Genomic DNA, 15,072 nt, shown 5'->3' with positions numbered 1-15,072 from the left:
CTTCACTGGCTGCAGGTGGGCTCAGTCATGGTCATATGGGGAGAGCATACTGCACTTCCTGAGTTATAGTGTCTCCACAGCTTCATCAGTCCAGAGACCTAACCCCCAAGACAATGTCTATTGGCATCTTCCTGTTGGACATGTCACCCACCTATCCTGAGACAGTGGTGCATGCAACAGGGAGGTTGGAATGATACTAGGAAGGACCCAGGGGAGAAGGAGGGACTCAAGGATTAGGCATGACAGATGGAATGAGATCCCCGGGAAAGCAGAGGAGTGGATCCAGAATTCACCAGGACTGACTGACTTTCTAACGTCATGGAGGTTGGATGTGGGTAAAAATAAGTCTGTGGATACAATGGTGGAAAGTGGAAGGAATGCCAACCACCGTTTTCTTTGTGAGGCACAAAATCAGATGTTCCACTGAGAGCACAGAAAGGAACAGGGGTGCGAAGGTTAGAAGAGAGTGGAAGGAAGTATAAACTTTTTCACAGTGACTCAGCAGACAATGTAAATACAACAAGAGACACCCAGTTAGGCAGAGTCAGAGCAACCGTGAATTAATAGTGCTGCCGATTTGCCTGGTTTTGTGTGTTCCAAATCAGGGATTTGCCAAAGTTTTCCTAATTCCTTCACCTACAGGGAAGCCTGACTGGATCCCAGGATTGTAAATTCAAGCCCCAGATTGCAGGTGGAGCCTGAAAAAAAGAAAAAAATTAGAGGTGCTCCTAATTCAGCTGCATTTGATTTTATTTGAGCCTCTAAAGCATTTTGTCCATACTTTGAACCTGCTTTTACTACTTTATAATGTTTTATTTCCCTGCTAAAATATAAAACCCCAGAGTAAAGAGTGATGGTTTATTCATCTGTCTCCCTCAAAGCACCTACAACAGTTCTTTGCAAAAAGTACTTTATAGACATTTTTACGTTTAACTATTAAGTACATAAAATGATTCATTTAAAAATTTAGTTGTTTCAAGATCAAGTCTGCATAATCAAGAAATGGTAAAGACCCAGAAATTAAACTAAAAGCCACAGTCAACAAAATCTGTTAAAATACATCTAGTTCTATCATGAAGGGCAGATATTTTTTTATCATCCTCCTGCCTCAGAAACTAAAGAATGGTGGCTCAGAGAACAAATTCCACAGCATGAGAATAGGAAAATCAATACTGAATGAACACAATCATCACCTAAAGACATATCTTACTCAGTGATTTAGCTCAGCATGGAGTCTGATACCTTCTAGCAATCTGAGAAGACATACAGAACTTTCTTTCTGGACATCTACTACCATTATTAGAGTACTACAGTTTAATATGGTTGTACAGTTAATACAGTTATCATTATATAATTTAGTTACCAGTTTTAACTAATAAGATAAAGTTATTTTTCAAATCAGATTTCCTATACATGAACATTTAAAAAACAGTAATTACCAAGTTAAAAAGATTCCGCCAGGAAATGACCAAAAATACAGGCAACATTTATCTTCAGACAAAATACCCAATTGTGGAGGGCAACATTAACTATTTTAGTATCTTTTTAAACACTAAGCCTGTATTTCAACATGGACATGGTACTTCATATGCACTCACTTTTCACAATTCTTTCCTCAATTCAAATGTTTCAACCAAAACTTCAAGCATTTGAAATTGATTGTTGAGTAATAACTTAAGCTGACCTATTGGGAGAACACTAGTAGATGTCTTAATTTTTTGTGTCAACTTGACTGGCTAGGGATGCCCGGATTACATTATGTCTAGGTGTGTCTGAGAGGATGTTTCTGGACATGATCAGCATTTGCATCAGTGGGCTCAGCAAATTGTGCTCCTCAGTGTGGGTGGGCACCTTTTGGTCTGCTGAGAACCTGAATAGAACAAAAGGGAGATGAAAAAGGAATTGATCCTTTTCTCCTGCCTCATGGCTGAGCTGGACATTTCCTCTTCTCTTGCCTGCACACTGGGATTCATAGCATTGGTTCCTCTGGTTCTCAAGGCTTCAGGGTCAGACTGAACTATACTACAGGTCTTCCTGGGTCTCCAGCCTGCATGGCAGATTGTGGGATTTCTTAGCTTCAATAAACATGAGCCAATTTCTTGTAATTAAAAAATACATACATTTTTAGAAATACATACATTCTGTTGGTTCTGTTTCTCTGAAAAACCCTAATACAGTGTACATACAGATATGTTATCTGGTACTTCCCCAAATATACTCCACCAAATACCACAAGAAAATATATATCCTACAAAATATCCATTACAAAATTTTTTTTAAAAAGGATTATCCATTACTACCATGATATAAAGTGGTGACACTTAATGAGAATTTCTAAAATCCTTCAAAAATAAGCTATTATTTGATCAGACAACAGAAATTTTTGCTGGGAAATATTCTTTCAGTACATTAGTTTTGTAGAAATTGACTGCATTCAAGCAGAAGTTCACTTTATGCTATTTTCAGACAATTATGTATGTTCAAAATCTCACTGGTTCCTTCTTAACAGTCTGGTAAGTGCCAGAACTGATAGACTTCAATGATAATTTCTCGAGGAGGTCTGCTAAAAAAAAAAAATCATGCAAAACCAAATGAAAGCCAAATAGTGATGATATATTTTGACATGGGCTGCAGCTACCCAATTGTATCAATCAAAAAGCTTATCAACAATTACAATGTAAGGGATTAGCATTGTGCAAGTTTGATATCAGCTATCAATGTGAATCCTCCCAAGGCTTCCTCTGGTCAACGAGCACCATTTTGACTCCCTTCTTATTATAAATGGGTTAAGGTCCAGAAATGCCTAAGCAAAAACAAAGGCGATTTTTACATACTATCTCATTTTTTTATTACCAGCTCCTAATGTTTTTCTCATAATATGAATAACTATTAACAGAAGAACGTTTTTTTTTATATTTCATGTAAGGCTTCAAAGAAACAACTAGAATATTACCCGTATCTGGTACCTATTACACCTGAAAAAAGGCTTAAGTACAATTAATTACAATATTTGTGAACTTAGCTGTGTCACTACTACTCTAGATGAAATATTCTTTAAATGAAAAGTTTTCTTTTTATTTACCTAGGATTCTAAGGCATACAAGAAACCAAGAAATCACACCTTCTCTGAAATTGCACATTGTATACATATTGCAAAAATATTAAAAATTAAATAATTTAAAATTGAGTTAAATACATATAACAAGTTTAGGAATTGAAAGCTTTACTCGAACACAAAAAGCTACCCAAATAAAATTCCAGATTTTTAAAAACAATAAAACCTATTATTTATCTAAAAGTCAATATACTTATTTAGTGGCTATTAAGATAGCTGCATTTGCAGAAGATTTTTAAGGCAGTGAAACTACTCTGTATGATACTATAGTGGTGGATATAAGACATTATGCACTTGTCAAAACTCACAGAATGGACACCACCACAATTGAACCCTAATGTAATCTACGGACTTTGGGTGATAATGGTGTGTCAATGTAGGTTCATTGATTTTTAACAAATATTATCATCCTGGTGGGAGATGTTGATGACAGGGGGAGGTTGTGTGTACGTGGGGTAAGTGGTATCTGGGAACTCTTTGTACTTTCCTCTCAATTTTGCTGTGAACCTAAAAAAATAGCTCTAAACAATAAAGCCTTTTGTCTCAAAGATTTAAAACACTATGATAAAAAAAATAAAACACTATGATATAAGGTGATTTCTCTTGAAAGTTTATGTGAGTACTGATCAATATGCCATTTTTCACAAATCTAAGAAAAAAATTATTTCCAATGCAGTATTAGAGAGTACCTAACTTAACCCTAGGGAGTAGAAGCAAAGGACATGTAAATTATGTATATTTTGTCCCTTGTGGAGATGGTACCCAGGAAAAGAGGAATTGTTTGAGAAAATTTTAATGAGATATACAGAACATCAGAACTAGAGGTATGCTAAAGCTACCCCAAAATATCTTCTGGCCTAAAATATCACCATCTATCTCTTAGCATCTGTAGAATAAGGTAAGGTAGAAAGGAAAATGGAAGATCACGATCACAGAGTGCCTGGTCCACTCAGCAATACTAAAGTTGGACTTCTCAAGATCAAAGATGGTGTTATCTGTTTCTCCCAACAGTTGTTCTTTTTGGCCATAGCTTGTATACCCAACTAACCTGACATCATGCCCACATCCTGACTTCTAATGAGTACGTGGGAGAAACTGCTATAGAAAATATCTGCAGGACGCCAGGGCGACTCGGTTAAGAGCTGGACTCTTGATTTTGGCTCAGGTTATGATCTCAGGGTTGTAAGACTGAGCCCCATGGCTATGCCTTGAGTGAAACCTGCTTAAGATTCTCTCTCTCGGGGATCCCTGGGTGGCGCAGCGGTTTGGCTCCTGCCTTTGGCCCAGGGCGCGATCCTGGAGACCCGGGATGGAATCCCACGTCGGGCTCCCGGTGCATGGAGCCTGCTTCTCCCTCTGCCTATGTCTCTGCCTTGTCTCTGCCTCTCTCTCTCTCTGTATGACTATCATAAATAAATAATTTAAAAAAATAGATTCTCTCTCTCCCTCTCCCTCTGTCCCTCTCTACCAAAAAAATCAAAATAAAAAAGAAAGAAAATATTTGCTAAAAGATGGCTTCTTGAAAAACATGAGAAAAATAATATCACGGATATTATTGGAACAAGTAGTTTATATTTTTTAAAAAACTGAAAAAAAGGAAGTGATAATCATAAAATATTGAACTTGCTAACTAAGCTCATTTAATTTTGCTACTTAGGATGGCTCTATGGATGATTTTCTTATTCCAGCTCCAACTAAAACAAAGGGCAAAATATTTGAGGGAGGAAAAACATAGCAAAATGTGTATATAATAGGTTTTCTACTAAACTTCAACCTTCTGGCATTTTCATTTATTCTTGCTAAAATAGTGTTCTATATTTGAAGTTTCTTGGAGATAAATAATGTACAAAGTTGCAATATGATTACTTATGGGCAAGAAATGAGAAACACAAGACACAAATTTTCCCTAAATACAGAAAAGTTGAAGTGGTTTAATTCATTTTTGCTTTCTGAGGGAAAATATGTAGCAAGAGGTAAACAGCGGAGTCCAGGTCTAAGCAATAATGACTAGCACTGAAATAGTCAGTAGTAAAGTCTTCTACATGTCTAATAGAGGTTTTGAATATCTAGGTAAAACTTTAAAAAATCCATAAATGTAATACAGTAATAACTACCTATGGGTGAAATTCTCATTGGTTGTATAATTTATTTAGTTGCCCCAGCATACCACTCTTTATTTTGTCTATTTTGGCACAGTTTTAAAACATTCTCTTTACTTTGGATATTTGATATAATTCATCTTATTTTTTATCGAATTTAATTTTCTACAAGATCCATTATAATTATGACCTCCATAAATAAGTTGACAAATGTATTGATTTGTCTCTTCTTATTGGTAGCAAATTGAAATCGTAAGTCTTCTAAAAGAATGTCAAGTTCTTCACCAAATTAATGTGTGATGTCTTCAAGATGGATTTAATTTGTGCCACTTGATAACAACCTTTTCTGGATTTGTAACTGTCTCTTTCCACTGATTTGCTGCTTCGATGTGATTACTGTCTTCACTTATCCAAATCTGCAAAGGAACAGTACAATCATTTAACTTAACACAAAAACAGCAATTGGGTTCAAAATAGTTACTTCCTCTTACTGATGAAAGCCAGGTGGAAGTTGGGTTCACATTATTTTCAATTAAACGTCTTTTCATTTTTCCAAAACAACATTAAAACATTTACTAATTTTATATGATTCAATCCAACTTGAAAATTCAATGTGGAAAAAAAATTCAATATGAGATATTCTAAAATAATTTCTCCCCAAACAGTAATTAGTATCCTTCGCTATTCAATAAGTCTAGGAGCTCAACTTACAATTGATCCCAACCATTCAAAATCATCTTTGTAAAAGTAAGCTGAGACTAATCATGATATAAGTTAGACTGGTACAAAATGTACATTTTAAAGCACTTTTTACACTAGATAAAGCTATGATTTTAACTGAAATCTAAACTATAACTTTAGGTAATAGATATGAATGAATTTGAGAAGACGACAGAGCATTACGCAAGTGTAAGGCATCATATCCGTCACAGGCCCCAGAGGCAAGGGGCACAAGGGGTGCAAAGCCTGAATTCTCACCTGAGCTTTAGTACTAACAGGTGCTGTTTGGAATTAACTCCTCTGACATTCAGTTTCTAATTCTTTTAAATAAAGAAACTGAAGCAAGTTACTAATTTTCAAACTTTTTCTCCTAAATTTCCTGGTCTTAAAGAACTTTTCCTTCAAATAAAATCTTACAAAGAACCTAATATATGCAACAGGTAATACCAGAGCTCCTTGGCTGAGATGAGTGGAAGGCTCTGAGTCCACATCTGGCTCCCCAACCATGGTGGTTCCTAACGATACCAGAGAAGCCACAGGAACAGATAGCCAGCAAGAACCCTTCCAGAATTATTATTAACTAGACTCTCAACCAACCAAGAAAGTGCAATCACCAAAAAAGTTATCCTGAAAAATCACATGTCAAGAAAATCTCCCATTCCATTCATACATGGTACCTGAGGCTTGAGGATATAGGAAAACTTTAACTGAATGCACTTCACAGACCTCATGGCTTTGAAAAGTATGCTACTCATATGACTTCTTGAGTCCAAACTCCTTCTCACATAGGAATAAATAAAGAACAACAAAACTATAACTTTTTAAACAAATATTTTAGGTAGAAAATACATGAAGAAGTGAGTCAAAGAGTTAATATTAATCTTTGGAAATTCACACCTAATTGGAGGACTTCATGTAGACTGCTAAGAACATCTTGTTATCAAGCAGAAGCTTTTAAACCAATGATGTAGATTTTGGACTTTAAATGCTAGTCAAACAATCATAATGAAGATAAAAGACAATGGGCAGCTGACATTAATCTACTCAGAGTAAAAGAAACTACAAGGGAAATAAGTCCCTATAGGATTGACAAGGAAGCAAGTGTTATACTGTCTTACACAGATTACTAAAAAATTTTTAAGAGAGTAATCCAGACACTAAAATCATCCATCTAAATACCATCACAACCACTGCTAAAACTAATGTTTTCTAGAAATTCAAGTCTAATATAATTCAGTTGATAGCACACAGAGTTACATGTTAAATTTAACATGAAACAGAATGAGGTTGGGTATCTGCAGCCTTAGAAAAATTGATTTAATTGCTTAGTGTCAGTACCATTAACTAGTCAATGGTACTGAAAATCTGATCTTTCTTATGGTATTTATAGCTGAGAAGCTCAGAAATAGACTCATTCTAAGATAAGCAGCCTAACTGCACAGAAATTCCAACTACTTGTATTAAAGCAAAATCTGACAGGATTTCATTTTTGTGGCAACATTAAATTTTAACTTATGATGCTGTAGAAATTTACTCCATTCAACTTCAATTTTAGCCTCCATTCCTTTTGTTAACCAACTGTTTCAATGCATAGAAAAGTGCAAGGAAAGGATCAAGGGAAAAAACTCCCTACTAACCTGCCCCACAAAGTGTCGTCTTCTTACAGAGCTCCGACTATAAAGCTTAATGAGAAAAAGAATTTCTTTTTCATTCTGTAAAAGTGGAAAAATCATAGTTTCTCCCCACTTTACTCTTCCATTGGAGGCTTTCAGTAAGCGGGTCTTCTTCTTATAAATCAACTCTCCTGAACTAAACATTGCCACCTTCACAAAAAAACCTAAAAAAATAAGAAGTTGTGATATGCAAAATTTTATTTTAAGTGCCATACAAAGATAATATACCTATATATTATATTTGGTGTGAAAATAGATATAAACCACTTATAAAGATCCGATGAGCTACAGGTATAACAGAAAACATTGCTAGTAAACTTGGTAATTTTAATCACACTTTACAAAGAACTACAGCAACCTTGAAGGAATTTAATCTTCCCCTAACCTGAATGCCATGAAAAAGAGAGGGGTCAACTCTTTGGACAGCTGGAGGAATCTACTTCCCAATTTTACAGAGGTACAATTCTTTGCTTGAGACTCTAGAGGTTCAACAGATGCCCACTAAAGAAAATCTGTTCATTAAACAGATTGAGATGGACAGCTTCCAGTAATGGTACAATAGCTGCACAAACTCATCTTCCCATACATAATGATAAACTCTGAGAAAAATTTAAAAAACAAACAAACACTGTACAAGACATTAAAGAATGATCAAAAACAGGAAGAAACTGAAGGGGAGTCAAGTCTTAAAAGATGGGAACTGTACTGGGTAAAATTCAGGTTTCTGAAGCTTTCCACCTAAGCACACTGCCCAGTCTGATGAACACACGGGCCAACAGTTCAGGCCGAGGGTGCAGTCTGCCTAGTATGAGTCGTCACAAGGGAGAGCTGAGGCTGCCAGGGCAGCAAGAAAGTGAGCAAACTTCCAGAAAGGAGGCAGCTGTAAAGTGAGGAGCTAGTCGGACCATGAGATTTAGAAAATGCAGATGTGGATAATCCCAATTAGCAGTTTTGGTTAACGAAAGACACCCGTTGGTGTAATAAACCACATCTGTAGACTTCTCTCATGGCCTTGTTTCCTAGAACTAACCCTGTGTAGTCCTGGTGATTTGTTCTTTTCATGCCAAGTTGGATTTTATTTGCTTATTTTTATTTTATGATTCTTCCATCTATCTACACAAGTGGTAATAGTCCATAGCTATTTTTTCTATGCACTATTTTTTCTGTTTTGATACGAGAATATGCTTACCTCATCAAGTTACTTTTTCCATTGATTTTCATGCTTTGGAACAGCTTATATAAAATAGGAATTAAATGTTCCTTGAAAATTTGGTAGACTCCACCAGTAAAATCGTCTTGGCCTGGTGCTTTTATTAGAGGCAATTCTTTAACTACCTACACATGGTTATCATTTTATTCAGATGTTCCCCTGCTTTTGGAGTGAATGGCAACATTTTCTTTTCTCTGAAAATCAGTTATTTTATATAGATGTTCAAATGAATTGGCAGTTTTAAATGATATTATTTATTATTGAACCTCTTCTGAATTTGCAATGTTATCCTCTTCCTTGTTCATGTTTTATTTTTTGCTCAATCCAACTCACTATAGGTTTGTCTATTTTATTGATCTTTTCAAAGAAAGGGCTTTGGGTTTTACTGATTATGTCTTTTGCTGTTGTCTTCGTAATTACCAACTTCAACTTTACCTTTAATTCTTTAGGTCTACTTTCCTCTGTGTTTGTTGGGGTTTTCTTAGCTTCCTGAACTGAATGGCCAACTGCATTTATTGTTAGTCTTTGTAGTTACAGTGGACATCCAGATATTCTCTCTTATAGAAGAATAAAGGAGCGCTCTTACCATACCATACTCTTAGCCCTTCAGGTAGAACTGACCTCAAACTTCCAGCTCAGAGAACAGCCATGTGAACCAGGCCTAGATAACACAAAGTATCAGAACCCCTTCTTCTGCCCAAAGGAACAGGGAAGGAAAAGTGTTTTAGTGTTTCTGTTTGATATTTTTAGGTTTTTAAAATTAAGCTTCTAGTTAGAATGTTCAACAGAGGGTATAGACCTATAGAAAGGATAAATTATCTAGGCTGGTGAAATGTATCTGACGGTCCTCTGGACACTCAATCTATATTAACTAATGAACTAAATAGGGAATATGATCAAATGGATAAAAACCAAGAGAGCATGGATTAAAGTTGTCACAGTGACTAAAATGTGAAATCCAATAAAGTAATTTTAAGTTAAAAGTGTTTAAGTATTATGCTGAGTGAAATTATTTAAAAAAAAGTGTTTAAGTTCCATAATAAAAGCAACTAAGATTTTAATGTCAATTACTAAGACATGTAGGAAAAGTTACCTTTTACTAATATCTTCTGAAGACTCCACTTTTTTTTGTTTTTCTTAATAATAAATTTATTTTTTATTGGTGTTCAATTTGCCAACATACAGAATAACACCCAGTGCTCATCCCGTCAAGTGCTCCCCTCAGTGCCCATCACCCATTCACCCCCACCCCCCGCCCTCCTCCCCTTCCACCAGCCCTAGTTCATTTCCCAGAGTTAGGAGTTGAAGATTCCACTTTGAACCACGGATATACTTACTCAAAGTGAGAGGTGTCGAAGAGCTTGGAAGGTATTGTGCCTCAAGAATTTGTAACTGAATTCTGCTATTTACAGCTTGAAAACAAGTCCCCAGTTCAAGTTCTGCATGGCAAACCTGGATATCAAAAAAGTGCCTTTTGGTAAATAAGAATAAAGTTTTGCAGATACTTCAAAAATTAAAAAATAAAGAGCTATAGTAAGAAGTTTTGAAAGCTTTTTATTGACACACAATGCTATGATATAAAAGATGGTTTGGATAAATGCTATGGATTCTGTAAATATGAGCTACTCACTTTCATGGATTCTGAAAATCCAAATCACACCTATGTACATACACACCTTTAAAATCAGGGTGGTCAAAAGACAATTAAAATTGAAAACAAATTAAATTCCTGAGCAGCGATACTAAAGAAAATGTCCGTGAAATAAACACCAAAAAACCACACTCCCAAAACACTTAAATTCAGTCATTTGAATTATTTTTAATACATAAACTACAATAAAAACTTTCAAATATGAGAATCATCATTATTTTTCCCAATTGTAGACACGACAGTAGGTGCTACCCAACTTAGAAGAAAAAGGGTTATTCCAAGCAACAAATGTGTAGGTTAAAGGCTGAATTGCTATGCTGAGTGAAAGCCAGCCAAAGAAGAACATTAGAAAGAAGGAAGCTAGTGAAAGTAATGAGATAGCAAATAATAAGGAAAAAGTCAAAGAAAACCTGAGGAAAACAATGCAATGAAGCAGATTCAGAGAGGGGAAAAGTTAAAATGTGCTCTTCATTATTGCTAGCAGAAGAACATAAGTAAATTCATGAAACGGAACACAAGCCAGCCTACTTAGGTGGATTTCAAGGTCCCTGGAGTAAAAAAATAAAAGAAATAAACATAAAGTCATCCAAACAGAAAAACATTACTGTTAATGTGCTGAGAAGAATAGGTATGGGAATAAAGCAAGAGCATCGCGTTAACAGACCTCACTAGGGCTCGGAATAGACTGGCACAAAAATCTTTGTGAGTGTTGATGCCAACGAAGGTAAAAAAAAAAAACAGCTGAATGACACTCCATGAAGAGATTTATATTTGGTAATTGCCTAGTATTCCCCAGTAACTGACATGACTCATTGAAAAAGAACTTTTCCAAGTACATGCCATTGACTGAATCATGGGCATTTCCTTAAAACATGATCCTGCATTTTTTTAAAGATTTACTTATTTATTCATTTTTATGATAGACAAAGAGAGAGAGAGAAAGAGGCAGAGACACAGGAGGAGGGAGAAGCAGGCTCCATGCCGGGAGCCTGACATGGGACTCGATCCCAGGACTCCAGTATCGCGCCCTGGGCCAAAGGCAGGCACCAAACCACTGAGCCACCCAGGGATCCCTGATCCTGCATTTTAAAACTGGTCATCTCAAGATAAAAAAGATGTGAGATATATTTATACATATGATGGAATATCACTCAGCCATAAATAAGAATGAAATCTTGCCATTTGCTATGACATGAATGGACCTAAAGAATATTATGCTAAGTGAAATAAGATTTAAAAAAATATCACAGGGCAGCCTGGGTGGCTCAGTGGTTTAGTGCCACCTTCAGCCCAGGGCCTGATCCTGGAGACCCAGGATCAAGTCCCATGTCAGGCTCCCTGCATGGAGCCTGCTTCTCCCTCTGCCTGTGTCTCTGCCTCTCTCTCTCTCTCTCTCTCTCTCTCTCTCATGAATAAATAAATAAAATATTTTTTAAAATCATATGACTTATTTCACTCAGCATAATACCCTCCAGTTCCATCCACGTCAATCAGAGGACAAACATTATATGGTCTCATTCATTTAGGGAATATAAAAAATAGTGAGAGGGAATAAAGGGGAAAGGAGAAAAATGAGTGGGAAATATCAGAAAGGGAGACAGAACATGAGAGACTCCTAACTCTGGGAAACGAACTAGGGGTGGTAGAAGGGGAGGTGGGCGGGGTGTGGGGGTGCCTGGGTGACGGGCACTGAGTGGGCACTTGACAGGATGAGCACTGGGTGTTATTCTATATGTTGGCAAATTGAACACCAATAAAAAATAAGTTTATAAGAAAAAAATAAAATAAAAATCATATGGTTTTATACACATGTGGAATCCAAAAAACAAAACAAATTCTTAAATACAGAAAACCGCGGGAGAAGGGACATGGGTGGGGGGATGGGTGAAGTAGATAAAGGGGATTAAAAAGTACAGACTTCCAGTTATAAAATAAATAAGTCACAGAGATAAAAAGTACAGCACAGGGAATACTATAACAGCGTCACATGTGATAAATGGTAACTACAATTATTATAGTAAACACAGAATACTGTACAGAATTACCAAATCCTCATGCTGCACACCTGAAACTAATTTAACTATCCAATCATACTTTCATTTAAAAACATTTTTAAAAATACAATTAAATTAGTCATGTCATATGAAATAAAGAGATAGACGATGAAAAGTGAACCACTTTATAAATCCAACTGTTGAGGTTAGACTTCCCCTTAAAAAGTTAAAATCATGGTCAAACTCGTCTATTTTGGCAACAAATGCTGGATTTTTTTTAAGATTTATTTATTTTGAGAGAGAGAGAGAGAGAGTGAGTGTTCGTATGTGTGCATGCGTGTGAGCAGGAGGAGAGAGAAAGAATGTCAAGCAGACTCCCTGCTGAGCATGGTGCCTGACAGGGTGTTTGATCTCCCAACCCATGAGATTATGACCTGAGTCAAAACCAAGAGTTGGATGCCTAACCAAATGAGCCACCCACGCGCCCCAACAAATGCTGAATTCTGATAAATAAGTGAAAGTACTATTTTTGCTTTTATTATCAGAATAAGAATGGATCCATACATCTCTTTGGTAGCATATATAAAATAAAGCCTTTGCTGATTTAAAAAAATGCTGCTGCTCTTGGCATTTAAAAAAAATAAATATAACAGTTACTTACTGTTTACAAAAGCCAAGGAAACCATGGATAAAAATTTTTGTTATTATGGTTTTGTACCCATAATGTGATAATTCACATGAAAACACCTAATGGTGGGAAAACTTCCCTTAGTGTTACACACGGGTAGTGCTCACTCTCACAAAAATGAGCAGCATTTGGCAAAGGGTTTGCCATTTCTAACTTGCCAATGCCATTTCAGAATTCAACTCACTTAGTATGTTCCAGTATATCAATTTGGATTGTGGAAAACTATTCAAAGTGGTTTTCCATCTCCCAATAATCCCAAAATTAAAATTCCAATTAGCTGGTATATATTAAGTGCATTTTTAATGGGCAGAACACTGTGGAGGATATAAGATATGATCTCTGGTCTTACATTATTATGTATCATGTTTTAAAGAACAAAAAAACCTGAGCCTTCCTAGAATTACTGTTGAAAGTAAAAAGTTAAGCATAATTAGACCGTGATCTGTCTGGTGATGTCTCCTTGGCGGGAGCGATACATGGTAGAGCTAAGAGAGCTGGCCCTGGGATCAAAGCTTCTGCCCAAATCCTAGCCCACCAACTGCTGGCTAGAGAAAACCAGGCAAGCGCTTCAACATATTGGTCGCTATGGTAGGGATAACAAGAGCAGAAAGCTCATAAGTTTGGTGTGAGCATTCAATCACCTAACAGCATATGGAGAGAGTCCAGATGTCCACTGACCGGTGAATGGATAAAGATGTGAAGATGTGGTCTATATATATACAATGGAATGTTACTCAGCCATCAGACAGAATGAAATCTTGCCAGTTGTAAAGACATGGATGGAGTTAGCAGGTATTATGCTAAGCAAAATAAGTCAGAGAAAGACGATTATCATACGGTTTCACTCATGGAATTTAAGAAACAAAACAGAGGATCATAAGGGAAGAGAGGAAGAAATAAAACAAGACGGAATCAGAGAGGGAGACAAACCATAAGAGCTCCCATAACTCTAGGAAACAACTGAGAGCTGCTGGAGGAGAGTGGGGGCGGAGGGATGGGGTAACTGAGTGACAGGCATGAAGGAGGGCACGTGATGTCATGAGATCACAACCTCTATCTCTGAAACCAGTAATACATTAGGTGTTAATTAATTGAATTTAGATAAAATAAAAATTAAAAAATTAAAAAATCACCTAACACCACATCAGTTGTTTGGTTAAGTGTCTATAAATGTCAGCTATTTCTTCACACAAACCTCTTCCACATTATTTGACACAGAAATTTGGGTTCTCAAACAAATACTTCCATTGCTATTTGTCGAGGTCAACAACTCTGTAGTAAGGAAAACATTAGCTCTATATGAAAGTTCTGCTGTTTACGGTGACATAGCTGTCAGTATGGAGGATGGGTGTGGAAATCTGGCTCTGTCACTTTCACAATCCGAATATCAATTTTACACAGGAAACAAAGCATACTATTATTGCATTAGCCAATAGTATAAAACATTCACCGATAACACAAGTTCACTGGTCCAGGGTCCTCGCGAGCTCCCTCAAGCCATCAGCCTTTCTGTATCCCTAGCACCCAGCACACAACAGATACACAAACATTTGTAAGACCTCTAATACAGGAAATAATTTGGTAGAAACTTAGCCAAAACCATCCTTTCAGATTCTCCAAAGCAGATAAAAATGATAGCATCTCAATTTTCCCCAGAAAACACCTTTGCTGAGTTATCTTCTGATCCACTCTACTGGTCTTTAAAGCTTTATTATATGAATTACCCACTGGAATAGTATATTTGTGCCTTCTGTAAAACACGGCTGCAGATTACCATCTACCAAGCTAGTTTCAAAGATGCAAGTGACCAACCTGTCCCAGTTATGAGGCAAATTTGCTATATTTAAACAGAATATAAAAATAATCTAATAGAGCATGCTTTCACTCATTTATTCTTTCATACCTACCTGGGTACCAATATT

At 36.4% G+C, this 15,072-nt stretch overlaps 1 protein-coding gene across 6 annotated transcripts in view; it reads right to left on the bottom strand.

Moving 5' to 3' along the window:
• Positions 1-377: 377 nt before the first annotated feature.
• The window catches only part of TC2N (tandem C2 domains, nuclear), a 70,599-nt gene continuing 55,904 nt past the window's right edge, over positions 378-15,072 (bottom strand). For all 6 annotated transcript variants that reach the window (XM_055333692.1, XM_055333694.1, XM_055333690.1 and 3 more), the window contains exons 10-12: positions 10,155-10,269; positions 7,572-7,771; positions 378-5,630 (exon numbers count right to left, since the gene is read on the bottom strand). In XM_055333692.1, coding sequence (XP_055189667.1) covers positions 5,520-5,630; positions 7,572-7,771; positions 10,155-10,269 — 426 coding nt within the window. In that variant the 3' untranslated portion in view covers positions 378-5,519. The remainder of the gene's footprint in view (positions 5,631-7,571; positions 7,772-10,154; positions 10,270-15,072) is intronic.

This window comes from Nyctereutes procyonoides, unplaced genomic scaffold (assembly GCF_905146905.1).
Source record: "Nyctereutes procyonoides isolate TBG_1078 unplaced genomic scaffold, NYPRO_anot_genome, whole genome shotgun sequence".
NCBI classification, from domain to species: Eukaryota; Metazoa; Chordata; class Mammalia; order Carnivora; family Canidae; genus Nyctereutes; species Nyctereutes procyonoides.
The sequence above is the reverse complement of the archived record's forward strand: the minus strand, read 5'-3'. Positions and strand labels throughout refer to the sequence as shown.